The sequence below is a fragment of the Myotis daubentonii genome, chromosome 1 (assembly GCF_963259705.1).
Source record: "Myotis daubentonii chromosome 1, mMyoDau2.1, whole genome shotgun sequence".
NCBI classification, from domain to species: Eukaryota; Metazoa; Chordata; class Mammalia; order Chiroptera; family Vespertilionidae; genus Myotis; species Myotis daubentonii.
The window spans coordinates 205,137,560-205,154,942 of record NC_081840.1 but is presented as its reverse complement, the minus strand read 5'-3'; the positions used below and the strand labels follow the sequence as shown (position 1 = coordinate 205,154,942).

At 37.8% G+C, this 17,383-nt stretch overlaps 1 protein-coding gene across 1 annotated transcript in view; it reads right to left on the bottom strand.

The window, feature by feature from the left end:
* GABRG1 (gamma-aminobutyric acid type A receptor subunit gamma1) overlaps window positions 1-17,383 on the bottom strand; it is a 52,388-nt gene that overhangs the window by 5,924 nt on the left and 29,081 nt on the right. Inside the window, exons 4-8 of the mRNA XM_059671998.1 lie at window positions 17,098-17,318; window positions 16,316-16,398; window positions 11,778-11,915; window positions 11,507-11,659; window positions 7,884-8,095 (exon numbers count right to left, since the gene is read on the bottom strand). Of these exons, the coding sequence (XP_059527981.1) occupies window positions 7,884-8,095; window positions 11,507-11,659; window positions 11,778-11,915; window positions 16,316-16,398; window positions 17,098-17,318 (807 nt within the window). The remainder of the gene's footprint in view (window positions 1-7,883; window positions 8,096-11,506; window positions 11,660-11,777; window positions 11,916-16,315; window positions 16,399-17,097; window positions 17,319-17,383) is intronic.

Below are 17,383 nucleotides of genomic sequence, written 5' to 3'. Positions count from 1 at the left end.
TATATTTCTATGATATTTTACTCTGAAACATTTACAATGCCATAAATGTCTACTTGCTATTCTATTATATTATGCAAGTTATTTATTTTAGTAATATTGAGAAAAATAGCAAAGGTGACATTTTGATAAACAAGTTTTGAGAAACTGTGAGTGAATTAAAAAATGATGTAATGGGAGTTGTAGTAGTGGATAAGCTCAAGGCATCATACTTTGGGGAAAGAATGGGCAGGAGTTAAAAACTCAAGAGTTCAAACTTTGTCTAATTTTACCAATGTAGCTATCCACAAAGCTAAAATTATATTAGCACCGAATTTCGTTTTTATAGCTGTGATGAGTATATTTCATAACTTATGTAGAATGATCAGGCTTCATCTTGCCCATCTTACTATTATTATCAGGATTATTTGGGATACATGTCAAATTAATTTTTATGACAACAGGTTCTGAATAATAATTAAATAAGAAAATATTTTTAAATATAAAAATTAAGCAATCCAGGATACTATGATACATTAAAACAATCCCTTTGGAGTCAGACCGGCTTGGGCAAAAATCCCAGTTCTGCCAATAGAGCTGTGTATGACCTTGAACAGGAAATGTGACTGTTCTTATGCCTCTGTGCCTTCTGCTATACAAGTTACAATGACAACACATGGATCTATTTGGTGATCAGATGAGATAATGTACACAAAGAACCAAGCAAACCATTTGAAACATAGCAAGCACTCAGCTGCCAATAGGCAACGCTGAATGTTGGTATTGTTACTGCTTGTATTGATTCCTGAACAGCATCTATATAAAAGCCTAAGCAACCATTACAACAGAACAACCGGCAGGACCAGAACGACCGGTCCTATGATGTGCATTGACCACCAGGGGGCAGACGCTCAATGCAGGAGCTGCCCCTGACCCGCGGGCCCTGGTTGCCAGATGGGGCCTGTGGCAAACCTTCCAGTCCCTCCCCCCAACCAGGAGGCCCCTATCACCCAATTGGGGCCAGGCACCAGGCTTGGACAGGGAACTGGGGGTGGGTGTTGGTGGACATGGCCGCTTTCCCAGGGGTGCTGAGGGCCGGCTCCCATCTTGGGGCCTGCGGCCAACCTCCTGGATCCCTCCCTACAGCCAGCAGGCCCTGATCACCCAATCGGGGCCGGGCCTTGGGCTGTGATGGTGAACTGGGGGATGGGTGTCAGCAACCAACCTCCTGAGGCATCTGGATAGGAGGTTTTGACCTCTCTCTGGCTACTAGGGCAGAGGTGATGGAGACGGAAGTGTGGTGAGAATGCAGGGTGTCTGCCAAACTCCCTCTCACTCCCCCTGCCACCCTCCCCTGGGACACCAGGGTTTGCCCAGCAGGGAAGCCCCCGCACTCAGATGCCTAGTGCCACGAGGAGCCCAACCCACACCCGCATGACCTCTTCTAGGTGAGCTGGGCTGCAGCCACTGGGGCCACAGGGACCAGTTGGGGTCCCCATGGGTTCATGCAGGAGCTGGTCTGCGAGGCCAGCCGGGAGAGAGTGCGCTGATCGCCTGGCTTCCGTGCAGCATCGCTGGGTGGCTTAGAGGCCCATGCTGCGCCCTGGCCCGCGGCATCTGGTCGTGCTCACCACATCTCCGTGTGGGGACTCAGGCACCCTGACTCAGGCAGAGTGGGGCATGTAGGGGCCCAGGGGCCCAGGTGCTGCTCAGGGACCAGAGGTCAGCTGGGACCTGCCCTTCCATCCCAGATACTCGCACTTCGATTGCTGGCCAGGCCTAGGGACCGCACCTGTGCACAAATTTCATTCACTGGGCCTCTAGTATATCATAATTGGCTATAAAGTATGTTAAAACAACCAACAATAAAAACCCAGATCTTATTAAAAAAAAAAAAAGATTATCAGAAAAAACATGAATAACGCCTTGAATATAATGGCAAGTAAAATATGAATGGAGATTGCAGTTTGAGTAACACTTATTCTTCAAAACTACTGCATATTTAGGGCTTATCTTAAGATGAGATTTTACAGCTTATTATAATCAGTGGTTTTATTGTCTAAACAGCAAGTACAATGCTGACATTATTAAAATTGTTTTAACCTTATCTAAATTCTTCTAATGAAAATGTTCATATATTTTTAGTCTTAAATTTAAAATAAATATATCACAAAGCCATAACAAATAAATATTGTATGGGAATATTTTAAAAGTGAAAAACAAAACCTTATAACTTCTTAAAATGTGGATTTACATTTAAATCTATTTTATTTCTAAAGAGGAATATAGACTCCAAACCACTAAATTATAAAAATTCAGTGTATGCAAACAGAAGCAAATAATCACATTTTGTGATATTTTAAAAAGATAAATGCATCAGACAAGTCATAATATCCATATTAAAAACAAAATGTGCAGCCTGAAGATAAGGAGAAATGCCCTAAACACAAATAAATTCATGACTCCACCAGCTTAGATGTATCATAAAAAGCAGAGACAGCGTTTATTAAATGTTAATGAAAGATCTTTTCAGGTTGACACTTGTGGATACTTTATAAGACTCCTAAATTTTAGTGGCGCACTAAAATGATGTAAAAAAACGAAACATTTGTATTCATTTCCCTGTCACTTAAAACTTAAGTAGTTTAAATGCTCATCAGAGTGAAAAGTGATTAAAATACAAGTTTGTTATTTGGGAATTTCAAGGGTATATGGTATAAAACACATTTCATATATCACTCAGAACTGCCATAAATGGAAATATAGTGTGTTTGTCAGAAAATATCGATTGTATATGAAAGGGATGATTAAACACTAACGTTCACAAAGAGAGAAAAATTGCAAGTGAGTCACTTAAAAAATGGATTAATCTCCAGTGGTCAAAGTCATGGAAACCTCCTATGATAGTGACACCTTTATTGACAATTTTCTAATTTCCTGCTGTCCCCCCAAATCACCAAAGATTCAGAAATTGAGAGAAACTACACTTTAATGATTGATTAATGTGAATAGAAATATACATTATAAGTGATGAAAAAATAGTCTAAGAGCTGATGCAATACCATTAAAATGAATATTTTGATTGGCAGATCTGTCACCCAGAAACTACTGAGAGATTAATCAGAATACAAACATTCCAAACCTTATTTATCTGAAGTGCAACTATATTACCCAGCTTCAAGTAAATATCCTCTGCCTCCCTCCCAAAATAGCTAGGATTGAAAAAATAAATGAGTTTAAGTGATAAAAAAAGAAATGACAAAATTAAATAAAATTTACTCTTACTTTGAATGATAAAGTTTTGAGAACATACCTTTTTTGTTATTTCAAAAGTCACTAAGAATATAGCTGAATGTAACATTTTGAAAAATGTATTACATTCTTCTTATTACATATGCATACTATCTGGTTGTATATTAAATACTATATTACATATATTAGTAACTTGGTTAAATATACAAAGTATATTTTAAGTACCAAGACATACTTCTATCAATTAAATATTATTAAATAGTAAATAAAACATTTATGTACAAATTATATGTGTGTCTTTACATGATATAATTATTACATCATATGTTAACATCATTAATTATATGTTATCAAATATTAGTAATATGAATAGCATACATTATTAAATCATGTTATTGGTATTATATAATAGTGACTAATATTACTATTATTAAATTTTTTATTTAAAAAGTTGTACTTGAAAATGCTAACCTAAGCATATGTTTTCTCTTCTCACAAAACCAGTCAGAATTTCAAAACTTACAAAATGCACTTCAGTGTTAAAAACACATAAAGGTGAGTCTTGTTGATGCTGAGCTGCCCATCAGCATGTCAGAATTTGTGATGAGTTTATAAAAGGCAAAGAGCAGATGGAAACAGGCCAATGGATAAAGCTGACTCAAGGAAGCCACACTTCAGAAAAGGCTCAGGAAATGGGAACAGGATGTGGGATTTGTTCTGTCCATCAAAGTTTCAGAGTGTGGGAGTTGTTTTGACCACCAACACTGACTTTAGGTAGGAAGAATGGAAATGATATACAGGACCACAATATGGCCTTAAATATCTGACATGTCCATCCCCAGAAGAGCTGCATATAGCCTCGTCTCAGCACTACACACTTGCTAAGTCAGTGTTTCACTGTGGTGGAGCATGAAATCAAGATATTTCAGTAAAACATATCCTTTAGAATATGTTTTACTCATGCACATCATAGGAAATAGTCTGCGTCTGATATCCTTTAGAATATGTTTTACTTATGCACATCATAGGAAATAGTCTGCGTCTGAAAAAGTATTTGAAACCAGCCACTTAATTGCTAATTCCCTTGGAGTATCTTTGTTTACTTTTGACTTTTACATTGGACTGCTATTTGTATTGCACTTTGTTATCTGGCATTTACATGTCTACTGTACTTTTCTACAACTAGATTTGAAGATCCTGAAAGCAGAAAACACATTCTATCATTTTTCTCTCCAAAGTGTCTTGTTCATGGCTGGTGAAATAAATCTCTATCATTTTACATTTTAATCAAATTGAGAGATTATTAATAAGTTCTGTCCTCTAATGGGTATACCAGGCCACTGGTGTGAGTATAAGATAGTTTCCTGAGATTTCTAATCATCTATATGTTGAGTATTCTAATTTCAAAATTAACTACTCTTCAGTTAGTAATGATTAGTTTACTACTATTGTATTAATGTGACCTTTACCTGATTCATAAATAACATTTATTACATGTTCCAACATAGTTAACTTTTCATTTTTTGGTTTTTGTTTTGTTTTGGAAAATATATGTTGACTCAAACATACAAAAATCATATTTTTAATGAGTAGAAATAAAAACATAATGACATATATTGGACGGGAACATGGACCAAATCAAAATGTCATTGACAATCACAATGAAAATTAAAGAAGAAAGGAAAAGAATGTTGAAAAGAGAAAAGAAGAACTTAAGGAAGAAAGGATAGAGGGAGGAAGGAAGGAAGGAAGGAAGGAAGGAAGGAAGGAAGGAAGGAAGGAAGGAAGGAAGGAAGGGAGGGAGGGAGGGAGGGAGGGAGGGAGGAAGGAAGGAAGGAAGGAAGGGAGGGAAGGAGGGAGAAAGGAAGGAAGGATATATCATATGGCTAGTAAAGTAGAAAGCATCCTAATTGATTTATGTTTTTCTAAGAAGGTTCACTGAAGCCAAAAAATCTATTGTGTTAAAATATCAGCTGTTTCTAATGAAAATAAATTGGGGTATTCTGGGATCCTCAGTTAAGTTGTCATAGAGACATCAACAAAGGGGATTTTTGGTTTTGCTCAATAACAGACTTATTGACCATTCACTGACTCTAGTCAAAGTTTTTGGTCCTGGTCTGACTATTGTCATAGTAATTTAAGGTTAAAAAAAGGAAAAATACTGTATTTGAAACTACTCAGAATTTTGAGCTTATAAAAAGAAATGTAGGGAGATGGAAGGAAGGTGAAAGAAGGAGGGAGGAGAGAGGAGGACAAGGGGAGAGGGGGAGAGAGAGAAAAAGAGAAAGATGAGAGAGAAATAGAGAGGGGGAGAGAGAGAGAGAGAGAGAGAGAGAGAGAGAGAGAGAGAGAGAACTCTGTCTATGTTGTGCATTTGATTACTGTGACTGAAACAGAAGAAAATCAGATACACAAAGCTCTTAGATAGGATATTTGAGAAAATAGCAAGCAGAGGTGTCTATTCTTAATAAAAGTGTACTCATATTGATTTACCTGATTAGCAAGAATATATGGCTGAACCAGGCAGGGTGTCAGATTTGATTACTCATCTCAGTTTTTTACTCAAAGTGACATTTACTATTGAAAGAGCTCATGAATCACAGAAAGTAAAGACTATAGAACTTTCTTATGGATAGCTCTAAAGAAAATAATTTTTGTACCCAGGTAGTCAATTATAATAGGTCAAATTTAACTTTTATCTGGCTTTGAAATATAGTGCTTCAAAGGGCTCACTTATTTTTTTAATGTGCTATATCTATTATTTTCTTCATTGATTAAGGTATTACATATGTGTCCTCAGTTAATTTTTATTCCTTATTTTTTCACCTTTAGTATTTTTGTTTCCTGGGCCTTATGCTAAATTTTGAATACACAGCATGTATATTTTATATCAAATAACTATTCTAAAGCAGTGCTTAGAACAAGGGTGACTTTAATAAATATTTGTTGAACGAATGATTATCATAATAGTACAGTTTGCACTCCAGTTTGTAGCTTCCTGAGTAAATGTGACATGCAATGTGATTGAGAGTGCATGATGTAGAATCAAAGTGATTAGCAGCAGCCACTTATTGGTTGAGTGTCCTTAGATGCTATAAAAAATAGTACCTACATGATATTCTTAGAATTAGATTAGAGAACGCATGTGATATTGTACACTGACTGACCTTCATTCCCAATTTCCAAAAGTAAAATTTTAAGGTAGTACCTGAACAGAGATATGGATGAATATATGATGAAATGGAAAATCCAGAAGAGGATGATTGGCTTTGATTCAAAGAAAATGGTAGAAAACCTGCATTTTTCCTTACCTAAAATTTAGCGGATCAATATTAAAGTTGACATCATTGTCCTTTGATAATTTGCCCACTTTCGGGTTATAATATGTGCTATGCATAAGTTAAAATAATGTTAACTTGAGACACTCGTAGGCTAATTCTACAATGTAAGTTCTCAAATGTGTACTGCCAGTTACTGCACTCTGCTTTCTTGGAATATTGTGGGAATCTGAAAACAAATTCACAAAGATTTGTGCCTTAGAGTATTACATGAAAAGTAAAATATAATTTATAAGTATGGCAAAGCTTTATAAAGAAACTAACGAAAAAGGGGGAGGGAGAAAAATCATCAAATCCTAGAACTTACAAGCTTAGGAGATAATGTGGAAAACTCTATGCCTCACTGTATAAACACTATGGGAGGCTTATTGTGGCTATTTGATACAGTTGTCATTTATTTGGGTATTTTGGAACAGATCCACATTGAAATCATTTTCTGCAGTCAGCCGCGAAGTGCCTTTTTAAATTAATATTGGAGAAACGGATGTTTACTTTCTGAGTTCTCTGAGAAAAGGTAGTAAGTGTTACAAACTTGAGCTCTGGCGCTAAGAAAGACCTGGGTGTGAGTCATGGATCCTTCACTTCCTGCAGCTGTCCTTGTGCAAATTACTGAACTTGTACTCATATGAGCATAATGAAATCACACATGTAAAATACTTAGAGGAATGCCTGATGTGATCATTGTTAGATATGACTTGAAGGTTTTAAAGTGGCCATTATAACAAGAAATTATAGTCAATCATCCAACACTTGAGTATCTTAGAATCAATTATATCAACTTGATGTGACATACATTAGGATAGATACATGATAGGGAAGAGGGAGTAGTAGAGTATAAATATGCAGAAACAAAACAAACAAACAAAAAAAAAACACAACAAACCAAAAAAACCTGTATGGCTATGCCTTTCAAACACAGCTGAATACCAACGTTAAAGAGGAATCTTTGTCTCTACAAGGTAAGTTAATTTTGTGGGCCACCTGTTTTTCAAATTCTAAACACAAATGTAGGATCTCTTTAAAGAATGATCTTAAACACTTTTTTTAGGTATAAGAACCTAGCACTTGGAAAAATTCACGGCACATGAAACGAGTCTCTACAAAGGTGACCCAAGAGTCTCTTCTAAGAGGAAATACACTAGTAAATGCACTCTCCTTGGTGGGCAATGTGAGGTGCTCCAGTTTCATTTAATTTTTGCTTATATTTTGTCAGGGTTCCTCGAGCACCCATATTTGTCTAAGTAAGTATGACATGAGTATTTAAGCAGTATCTCTAATATTACATTGCCATTTAGAAAATAAAGATTTTTAACGTACCGAGGCCTTGTGTTTTAGCTTTCTGTCTCTAGCAGCCTTTGCTCGTTCGTTGCTGGTAAAATAATGCAAGGTGCCATATTCCATCAAGGCTGCAAAAACGAAAATGAAACACACAGAAACAAAGAGATCCATCGCAGTCACGTAGGAAACCTTAGGTAGGGACTTCCTGGCTATGGTACTCAGGGTGGTCATGGTCAAAACTGTGGTAATGCCTGCGGAGGGAGGGAAACAAATAGAAGATGAAAAATAACCTCACAGACCGTTTTCATCCTTTCTTCTGATTTGGCAATATTGTGAGCAGCAATAAACAATGGACACAAAAGGGTATGATTACTGTGATTTACAGGGGAAAAAAATACTGGTAACCATAGCTACATTATGTTCAATGTGTTCTCCTGTCCGTGTTTTAGTCATCTAAATTCTGTGGACTGCAAGGACGTGACTCCCTGTACCCATCCTTCCCTTGCTCTATAGCAACAGACTATTTGATGTTTAACTGTCACAAGGCTGTCTATACACCTACCTTTACTCTACCCCTGCAAAAAGGTATTTATTTTATGTGTTCTTAAAGGGGATACTTAGACTATAGACTTTAAATCTTTCTCCCTTTCTAATATCAGCATTATAAAGCTGTGACTTCTGCCAGGCTGGTATGGCTAAATGGATTGAGCGTTGTCCTGTGGACCAAAAGGCCCCGGATTTGATTCCCAGGTCAGGGCACATGCCTGAGTTATGGGCTCGATCCCCAGGAGGGGGCATGCATAAAGCAGCCGATCTATGTGTCTCTCTCATTGTTGATTTTATCTCTTTCTCCTTCTCCTTCCCTCTCCCTCTAAAACTAAATAAAAACATATTTAAAGCTATAATTTCCCTTTAAGCAATGCTTTACCTGTGTCTTGCAAATATATATATATATATATATATATATATATATATATATATATATATATATATATATATATAAAATTTATTTTGAAATATTTTCTAATTTCTCTTTTGATCCAAGGGTTATCTAAAAGGTCATGCTTTAATTTCTAAATATATGAAGGCATTAACATACATATTATTTTTAGAGTACATTTTATGATATCCTCTGGAAAATTTTAGTCTTTTGGATTCTTTCGTGTTATTAAGCAGATTCACTAATGTTTCCTCTATGGCTTTCCTGCTCAAAATCCTATAATCTCCTACCACATTTGGAATAAAAACCAAGAAGTCCTTAAAGTCCTTAGAAAAACCTACTAAACTTTATGTAATCACACCACTGCCCACCTCTCTAATTTCATTTTTTACCACTCCTCAGTCAGCCCCAGCCACAGGTACCTTTCTGAACTCCAAGCATGGCATGGCGAGGAAGGTCTGCTTCAGAACCTTCTGTCCTCCCTGCCTGCACCATCTCTCCACCAGTTATCCACCAGGCCAGCTGCCGCACTGCCCTAAGTCCCTGCTACCTCCTCACAGAGGTCTAGCCTGACTCCACAACATAAAATACCAAACGTTATGTCTATCAACATCTAGTGCCATTCTCTAGCCATTTTTTTGCTTTCTCTTTATAACCTTTATTACTCATTGAAATTTTTTCTATGCTTTTTATATTTGTACATTAACTCTATATGCCGCAAACACATAAATGCCATAGACATGAGGATTTCACAAATATTGTTCACTGATAATACTAAAGCGCCTAGAACGCTGCCTCTTTCATCAAAAGTATTTGATACAAGTTTGTAAAAATGCAATGTGGAATAAATGAGCTCAGAGAATTTTCCTTCAAATATAAAAAGCTTTATATTCCAACTACATAGGATCCACAGTTATAAGATATTCTTCAAGATAGATCTGAGTATCACTTATCTTTAAACTTGATATACTAATATTAAAATATTAATTCATGCAAAAATTCCACAACTGGCTATTTTCTTTCATGAAACTGTGGAATATGATTTTTGGCTTCAGACACACCCAATGGTATAATTAATTTATTCAAATCCTTTTTGGAAAAATACAAGAATAATGTTTTAAAACAAAAATATAATATCTGTTTATATTCAAGGTAGCATATAAATAATCTAAAATCATTTCTTTTCCCTTGGCATGAAATGTAATTTGAAATTACAGTTATTTTAAATAGAAAACAAATTTCAGGTATGAGTGCATTTTATCCACTAGCTATGTCTACACTTCTGCTTAGACTCCCAAAGGAAATGCATTTCCAAGCTTAGAGCTGGATGCCTCGGGCTTTATCTTGCTACTTTTATGTGATTTGCATTTTACTGTATTTATGAGTGAAGTTATTCACCAGCTATCATAGAAACAAAATGAAAATCTCTTTGCTGTTGAAAAAAGCAAAAGCTCTAACTTTCTTTGTTTTGTAAGACACAATTTTCAGTAATGTGATTCACTTCCTGCACTATTGTATTCTTGGGAATTGATCAATGAGTTGTCATTGTATATTAATGCATGAATTTAAGGTGCCATCTATAATAATGAAAGCAAAATATGCTAATTAGACCAGATGTCCTTCTGGATGACCTTCCGGACAAAGCCAGGGCTGCTAGGGAAGCCTGGGTCCTGGGTGCCTGCTGGCGGCCAGAGAGAAGCCCGGACCCCGGGTACCAGAGGGAAGCCAGTGCCAGCTGCTGGGGGAAGGAAGGCTTACTCTTTCATGAATTTTGTGTATTGGGCCTTTAGTTTTTTAAACAAATGTATAGTAATTCAAAAAAATTTTTTATATGATGTTGATTATTGTAATGGGTTGCTAAAGAATGAAAACAAAAGTCTATTATATCAAGTGTGAATTACAAATTACCTTTTAAATCAGTGTTATGTTACAGGAAACTCTCAGAAGTATTCACAGACTACGTCCACAGTATATAGATTACCAAAGCCTATAAGATAATTTTTTCTGCCCTGGCCAGTGTTGCCAAGTGGCTAGAGCACTGGCCTGTACACCAGAGGGTTGCAGTTTCCATCCTGGTCATGGGCACATGCCTGGGTTGCAGGTTCCTTCCCTGGCCCTGGCCAGGGCACATGTGGTACACATCAATAGTTCTCTCTCTCTCCCCCAGCCTCCCTCCCACTTTCTCTAAAAATCAATGGAAAAAATATCCTTGGGTGAGGAGTAATAACAACAACAACAAAAAGATTCTTGTTCCTTTCAGCAACCTGCCCTTTAGAACAGTTGACTATTCATTAGCACCATTGTCAGAGTAAGGCACTTCAAAGCCTTCTTAACACACACTAGTCAATAAATGTTGGCTATTAGTGATCCAGCTAAAAAAAGAAAATAAAATCTTGATGAAAAGTGATTGCAATTGTTGACTAAATTAAATTCAGCGATTCTGTATGATTTTTATGTGTTAATTCTTGCTGTGTATGCATGCTTTCCTTGGCCTCTAGTAGTGGAAACAATAAAAATATTTTCTGAAGTTTTAAGTTCTTTGCATTCCTATTTCATTTTGCTTTTCATGTATGCATTTCAACACTATATTGCAGTAGAGTAACTTAATTTTTGCTTGATTGTAGTGTAGAGGAATATTCTAATATATTCAACAATAAAGTTTATCACATTAAAATATTTGTAAAAGTCCCATGACACTATAGCATAATATTATATGACGTACCCAGTGAGGTTCTTGCAGGTACTGCATCTTTATTGATCCAGAAAGACACCCAAGAAAGAACAACTGTCAGAATACATGGGATGTAGGTCTGAATAGTGAAATATCCCATTCGTCTGCTCAGGTCAAAAAAAATTGTCATGATAACATAATCCCCTGAAAGAAAAAAAAAAAAAGGTTTTATTTTGGTTATAAAATAAATACAAAAGTATAGATTCCAACCCATAGATTGAAATACAAATGCTATTTCACTAATTTTGTGTTTCTTTCTTACCAGAGATTGTGTGATAAATTTCAGTTGAGTTCCGCAACCCTACAAATGCAAACTGATATAATCTCCAATATTTAGGATCAGCCACTTCTACAGAAGGTTTTTTCCACTTATATTCAATTTCATTTTTAGGGTATCCATCTAGATAATATATTGAAATAAAATATATAAATTAGCAAGATCCAAATCTGTTACAGTTACCAGACCAACATTATCCAAAGACAAATTTTTTGAAATTCTTCTTCACTCTTCTACAATATTTCAAACAATACCCCATAAAACTTGTGTATATTTTAAAGAATAATGATAATTCATGTGACTCCACATAAATTAGGAAATAGAACCCTGCTAGTATCCAGGAAATCTCATGTGACAACCCCAATATAGCATTTCCTCTCCCAACTAGAGGTAAACACTAACCCGCTTTCTCAGATAATTCTTTAATTTTTTGTAGTTATAGATATTTTGGTATGCATTTCTGAAAAAAAATAGTTTATTTTTTTGAACTCTACTTGATTGCTGCTTTACTGAATTATTATTTTATATTTTGCTTCTTTAAAAATATTTATGCAGCCCTGACCGGTTTGGCTCAGTGGATAGAGCGTCGGCCTGCGGACTGAAGGGTCCCAGGTTCAATTCCGGCCAAGGGCATGTACCTTGGTTGCGGGCACATCCCCAGCAGTAGGAGGTGTGCAAGAGGCAGCTGATCGATGTTTCTGTCTCATCGATGTTTCTAACTCTCTATCCCTCTCTCGTCCTCCCTGTGAAAAATCAATAAAATATATATTTAAAAAATAAATAAAAATAAAAATATTTATGCAGTAGATTTTTTTGTATGTTTTGTATCCTGCAACTTTACTGTATTTGTTTATTGTTTCTAATAGTTTTTTGATGGAGTCTTTAGGGTTTTCTATATATAGAATCATATTACCCACAAAAAGTGACGGTCATACTTCTTCCTTATTTGGATGCTTTTTATTTCTTTCTCTTGCCTTATTGCTCTTGCTAAGACTTCCAGGACTAGCTATATATCCTATCTAATAATAGACAAACATGGTAATTAACCATGCCTCCGCTATGCTTCCCATTGGCTAATCAGGGCGATATGCAAATTAACAGCCAACCAAGATGGCGGCCGGCAGCCACGCAGCTGAAGCCAACAGGAGGCTTGGTTGCCCCGGCGATGGAGGAAGCCAAGATTCCCCACCTGCTGCAGCTGGGCTCTGAGCTGCACTCTAAGCAACTATGCTGCAATTATAGAAGCTAAACAAACCCCAGATACCTGCTTTCAGCCAGCCGGCCTCGGAGCTGGAGCCGCAACAAAGTTTCAATTACAGAAGGTAAATAAATCCCAGAATAAAAAAAAAGAAAAACAGGAGAGACTGGGAGCTTCAGTTGCAGGCTTGGCCCGCCTAAAATCAGCCCTCAGCCCCTCATCCAGACTGGCCAGGCACCCCAGTGGGGACCCCCACTCTGAAGGGGGTGCAGGCAGCCTGAAAACAGCCATCAGCCCCTCATCCAGGCTGACCAGGCACCCCAGTGGGGACCCCCACCCTAAGGGGGTGCAGGTAGCCTGAAAACAGCCATCAGCCCCTCATCCAGGCTTGCCAGGCACCCCAGTGAGGACCCCCACCCTGAAGGGGGTGTGGGCAGCCTGAAAATGGCCCTCAGCCCCTCATCCAGTCTGGCCAGGCACCCCAGTGGGAACCCCCACCCTAAAGGGGGTTTGGGCAGCCTGCAAACAGCCATCAGCCCCTTACCCAGGCTAGCCAGGCACCCCAGAGGGACCCCCACCCTGATCCAGGCCACCCTTCAGGGCAAACCAGCTGGCCCCCACCTGTGCACCAGGCCTCTATTCTAAATAATAAATATGTAATATGCAAATTTACCCTAACAGCAGAATGACTGGGAATGACTGGTCACTATGACACACACTGACCACCAGGGAGCAGACACTCAATGCAGGAGGTGCCCTCTGGTGGTCAGTGAGCTCCCACATGGAGGAGCTCTGCTCAGCCACAAGCCAGGCTGATGGCTGCCAGCACAGCGGTGGTGGTGAGAGCCTCTCCTGCCTCCTCAGCAGCGCTAAGGTTGTCTGACTGCAGCTTAGGTCTGCTCCCCACTGGCAAGTGGACATCCCCCGAGGGTTGCCGGGCTGCCAGAGGGATGTCTGACTGCCAGCTTAGGCCCAATCCCCTGGGGAGCAGGCCTCAGCCAGCAGATGGTCGTCCCCCGAGGAGTCCCAGACTGTGAGAGGGCACAGGCTGGGCTGAGGGACCTCTCCCCCCCCCCCCAGCCGAGTGCACAAATTTTTGTGCACCGGGCCTCTAGTATATATATAAAAGACTAATAGGCAAAGTATCCCCTTGGGAGTTTGGTCAGGAGACCCCGGGAGTTTGATAACTCACTATGATGTGCGCTGACCACCAGGGGGCACTGGGGAATAAAGGAAGGCCCCCGCTGGCAGCTGGCAGCTGGGAAAGGAAGGCCCTGGCCAGCAGCCAGAAGACCATGATGGGCCCTGATCACCTGCCAGGCCTAGGGACCCTACCTGTGCAAAAATATTGTGCACCGGGCCTCTAGTGTTGAATAAGAGTGGTGAGAATGGACATCCTTGTCTTATTCCTAATCTTAGAAAAAACTTTCAGTTTTTCACAATTGACTTTGATATTAGGTGAGGGTTTCTCATATATGGCCTTTATTATGTTAAGGTACTTTTCTTCTATGCCCATTTTATTGAGTGTTTTAATCAGAAATGGATATTGTATCTTATCAGATGCATTTTCTGCATCTATTGATAAGGTCATATGATTTTTTAATCTTTTGTTAATGTGGCGCATTACATTGATTGATTTGCATATGCTGAAACGTCATTGTGCCTCTAGAATGAATTCCACTTGATCGTAATGTATTCATTGTTTAATGTATTGTTGTATTCCATTTGATAGTATTTTATTTAGGATTTTTGCACCAGTATTCATCAGAGATATTGGTCTATATTTTTCTTTCTTGTGTTATCGTTGGCGATTTTTGGTATCAGCATTAAGTTGTCTCATAAAATGTTAGGAAGTATTGTCTCTTCTTCATTTTTTTTTTTGTTTTGTTTGTTTTTTGAAAAGTTTGAGCAGGATAGGTATCAAATCTTTTTGAATGTTTGGTAGAATTCACTGGTGAAGCCATCTGGTCCTGGACTTTTATATTTTGGGAGGTTTTTGATGGTTGTTTTAATTTCCTCTCTATTGACCAGTCTATTTAGATTTTCCAATTCTTTATGATTCAGTCTAGAAAGTAATATATTTCTAGGAATTTATCCATTTCTCCTAAGTTAATGAATTTGGTGGGATATAGTCTTTCATAATGCTCTAGTATGAACCTTTGTACATCTGTGATGTCTGTGGTAACTTCTATTTCATTTCCCATTTTGTTTATATGAATTTTTTCTCTTTTTTCCTTAGTGAGTCAGCCAGGGGTTTGTCCATTTTATTAATCTTTTCAAAGAATCAGATCTTTGTTGTATTAATTTTTTTTGTGTGTGTAGTCCTTTTGTTCTCTATTTCTTTTAATTCGGCTCTAATTTTTACTATTTCCTTGCTTAGGTTGATTTGGGGTCATTTTTGTTCTTTGTTTTCTAGGTCTTTAAGATTTAATGTTAGGCTTTTTACTTGGTATTTATCTTTCTTCTTGAGATTGGCCTGTAATGATATAAACTTCCCTCTTATTACTGCTTTCGCTACATCCCAGACATTTTGATATGCCGGGGTCCAACCCCAGCTGGTCCAGGGGTCCCCAAAGGCGTGGACGGAGTAGGCGAAGAAGGAAGGACACAGAGGCAGCGTTCAGTTGATCAGCAGCCTAGCCAGGATCTCTAGCCTGGATCTCCAGCCAAGTTCTGGTCTCGATCTCCAGAGAGGTTCTGTAGCCATGTTCCCTCGCTAGGTTCTCCAGCCAGGTTCTGTCCAGGCTCTCCAGTCAGGTTCAGTGTCCAGGTTCCAGTCAGGTTCTCCTGCCAATCTCTGTAGTCAGGTTCAGTCCAGGATCCCTTGCCATGTTCTCCCGCTAGGCTCTGTCTCTAGGCTCCGAGTAGGTTCTGTCTTCTTGATTCTGTTCTAAGTTCTGAGTGTTTCTGTCTTGTTACAACTGTATTTATACCAGTTGATTCAATCCTATCAATCTCTATTACAAAGGTTAGGGCGTTTCTTATCTCCATTCCAGGGAGAAAAGATTATGTAGTTTAAGCATGATTGTTCGTAGTTAAAGGGATTAATTACCCACCTGGCACTTAGTTGAGGGGTTTTATTCCCTCCCTAACTTCAGGGGAAAATCCCTACCTGGGGAAACAACCTTTCTCGGAGAGGTGACCTTGGTTAAAACACAGCACCAAGAAGGTGAGCAAACATTTTAAGAACAGTATGCCATGTATGCCAGGTCCTTTGAAACAGCAAGGATGGACCGGCTCCCGGCATTGATATGTTGTTTTGTCATTCTCATTAGTCTCTATATATCTGTCGATCTAAGAAATTATTATGTATTTTATCACTTACAGCTTGAAAATTCTAGTGGACAGGAATGTTCATCCATAGGAAAGTTATGAAGCTGAAGATAACATTCTGCATTAATTGTCAATCTATTTAGATGGAAAAAATAAATATTAAAAATGAGAAGTGATTTCAAATATTGTAAATATTTTCTCTAATTGTCAAGCATAATTTTGGCCTACAATAATGAACTTTGATATACTAGGAAATAATAATGCTATAATCTTTAAATCTTAAGTGGCAATATTATAACATTCATAAATGAGTTAGATAATTCTAACATTTCCCTCTCTAGCCAACTAAGCTATCTCTGTATCCAGTTAGTAGAATGTCTTTTTACAGTTAAAAATTTGTGCTTCAGGGGATCAATACACATACATATGGGCTTGTGCATGTGCACACACACAAACAATTAGCAGAGTGTACATGGTTAAGTATGATAAGTTTTTCTCTTAACTTATCATGAACATCTTTCCATTATGCGTTATCCTTAAGAATAACCCATTAGATATGCTCATGACAATGAATTAGATAAACCTGAATCGTACACATCAGCATTCATTTAATCTTTTCTTAAGGACTTTTTTTACTACATTATAAAAAAAAATCACTGTGTTACTCTGAACTTGAGTGTTTTAAAAATTTTTCACCATACTCATTTTAATGCATAAAAGGAGCATCATAGGTCTCACTTACTCTGCAACTTTAAAAAGGGGAAATTCATGAGCTGACCAAATATTAGCATGAAAAGTAAGTTAGAGCAATGACACTTTTTAAAACAGTACTACCTTAAAGTATATAGGACTCGTCCGTCATTCCAAATTCGAAGCAGACGATTAGGAGTCGTTATCCAATGAGCATCAGATTTTCTTGAATTTCTGAAGAAAGTATCAGGAATCCAAATTTTCCCAACCATATTACTGTTAAGTACAAGCACTTTCATGGTACTATTGAATTTTAAACGACTATCAAACCAGGTTTGCGCAAAAATAATATCAATTGTGTATTCCTGAAAGACAACAAGAAGAATAATGGCATGTAATAGTAAAGCCACTCTTTTGCACATTTTCTTTA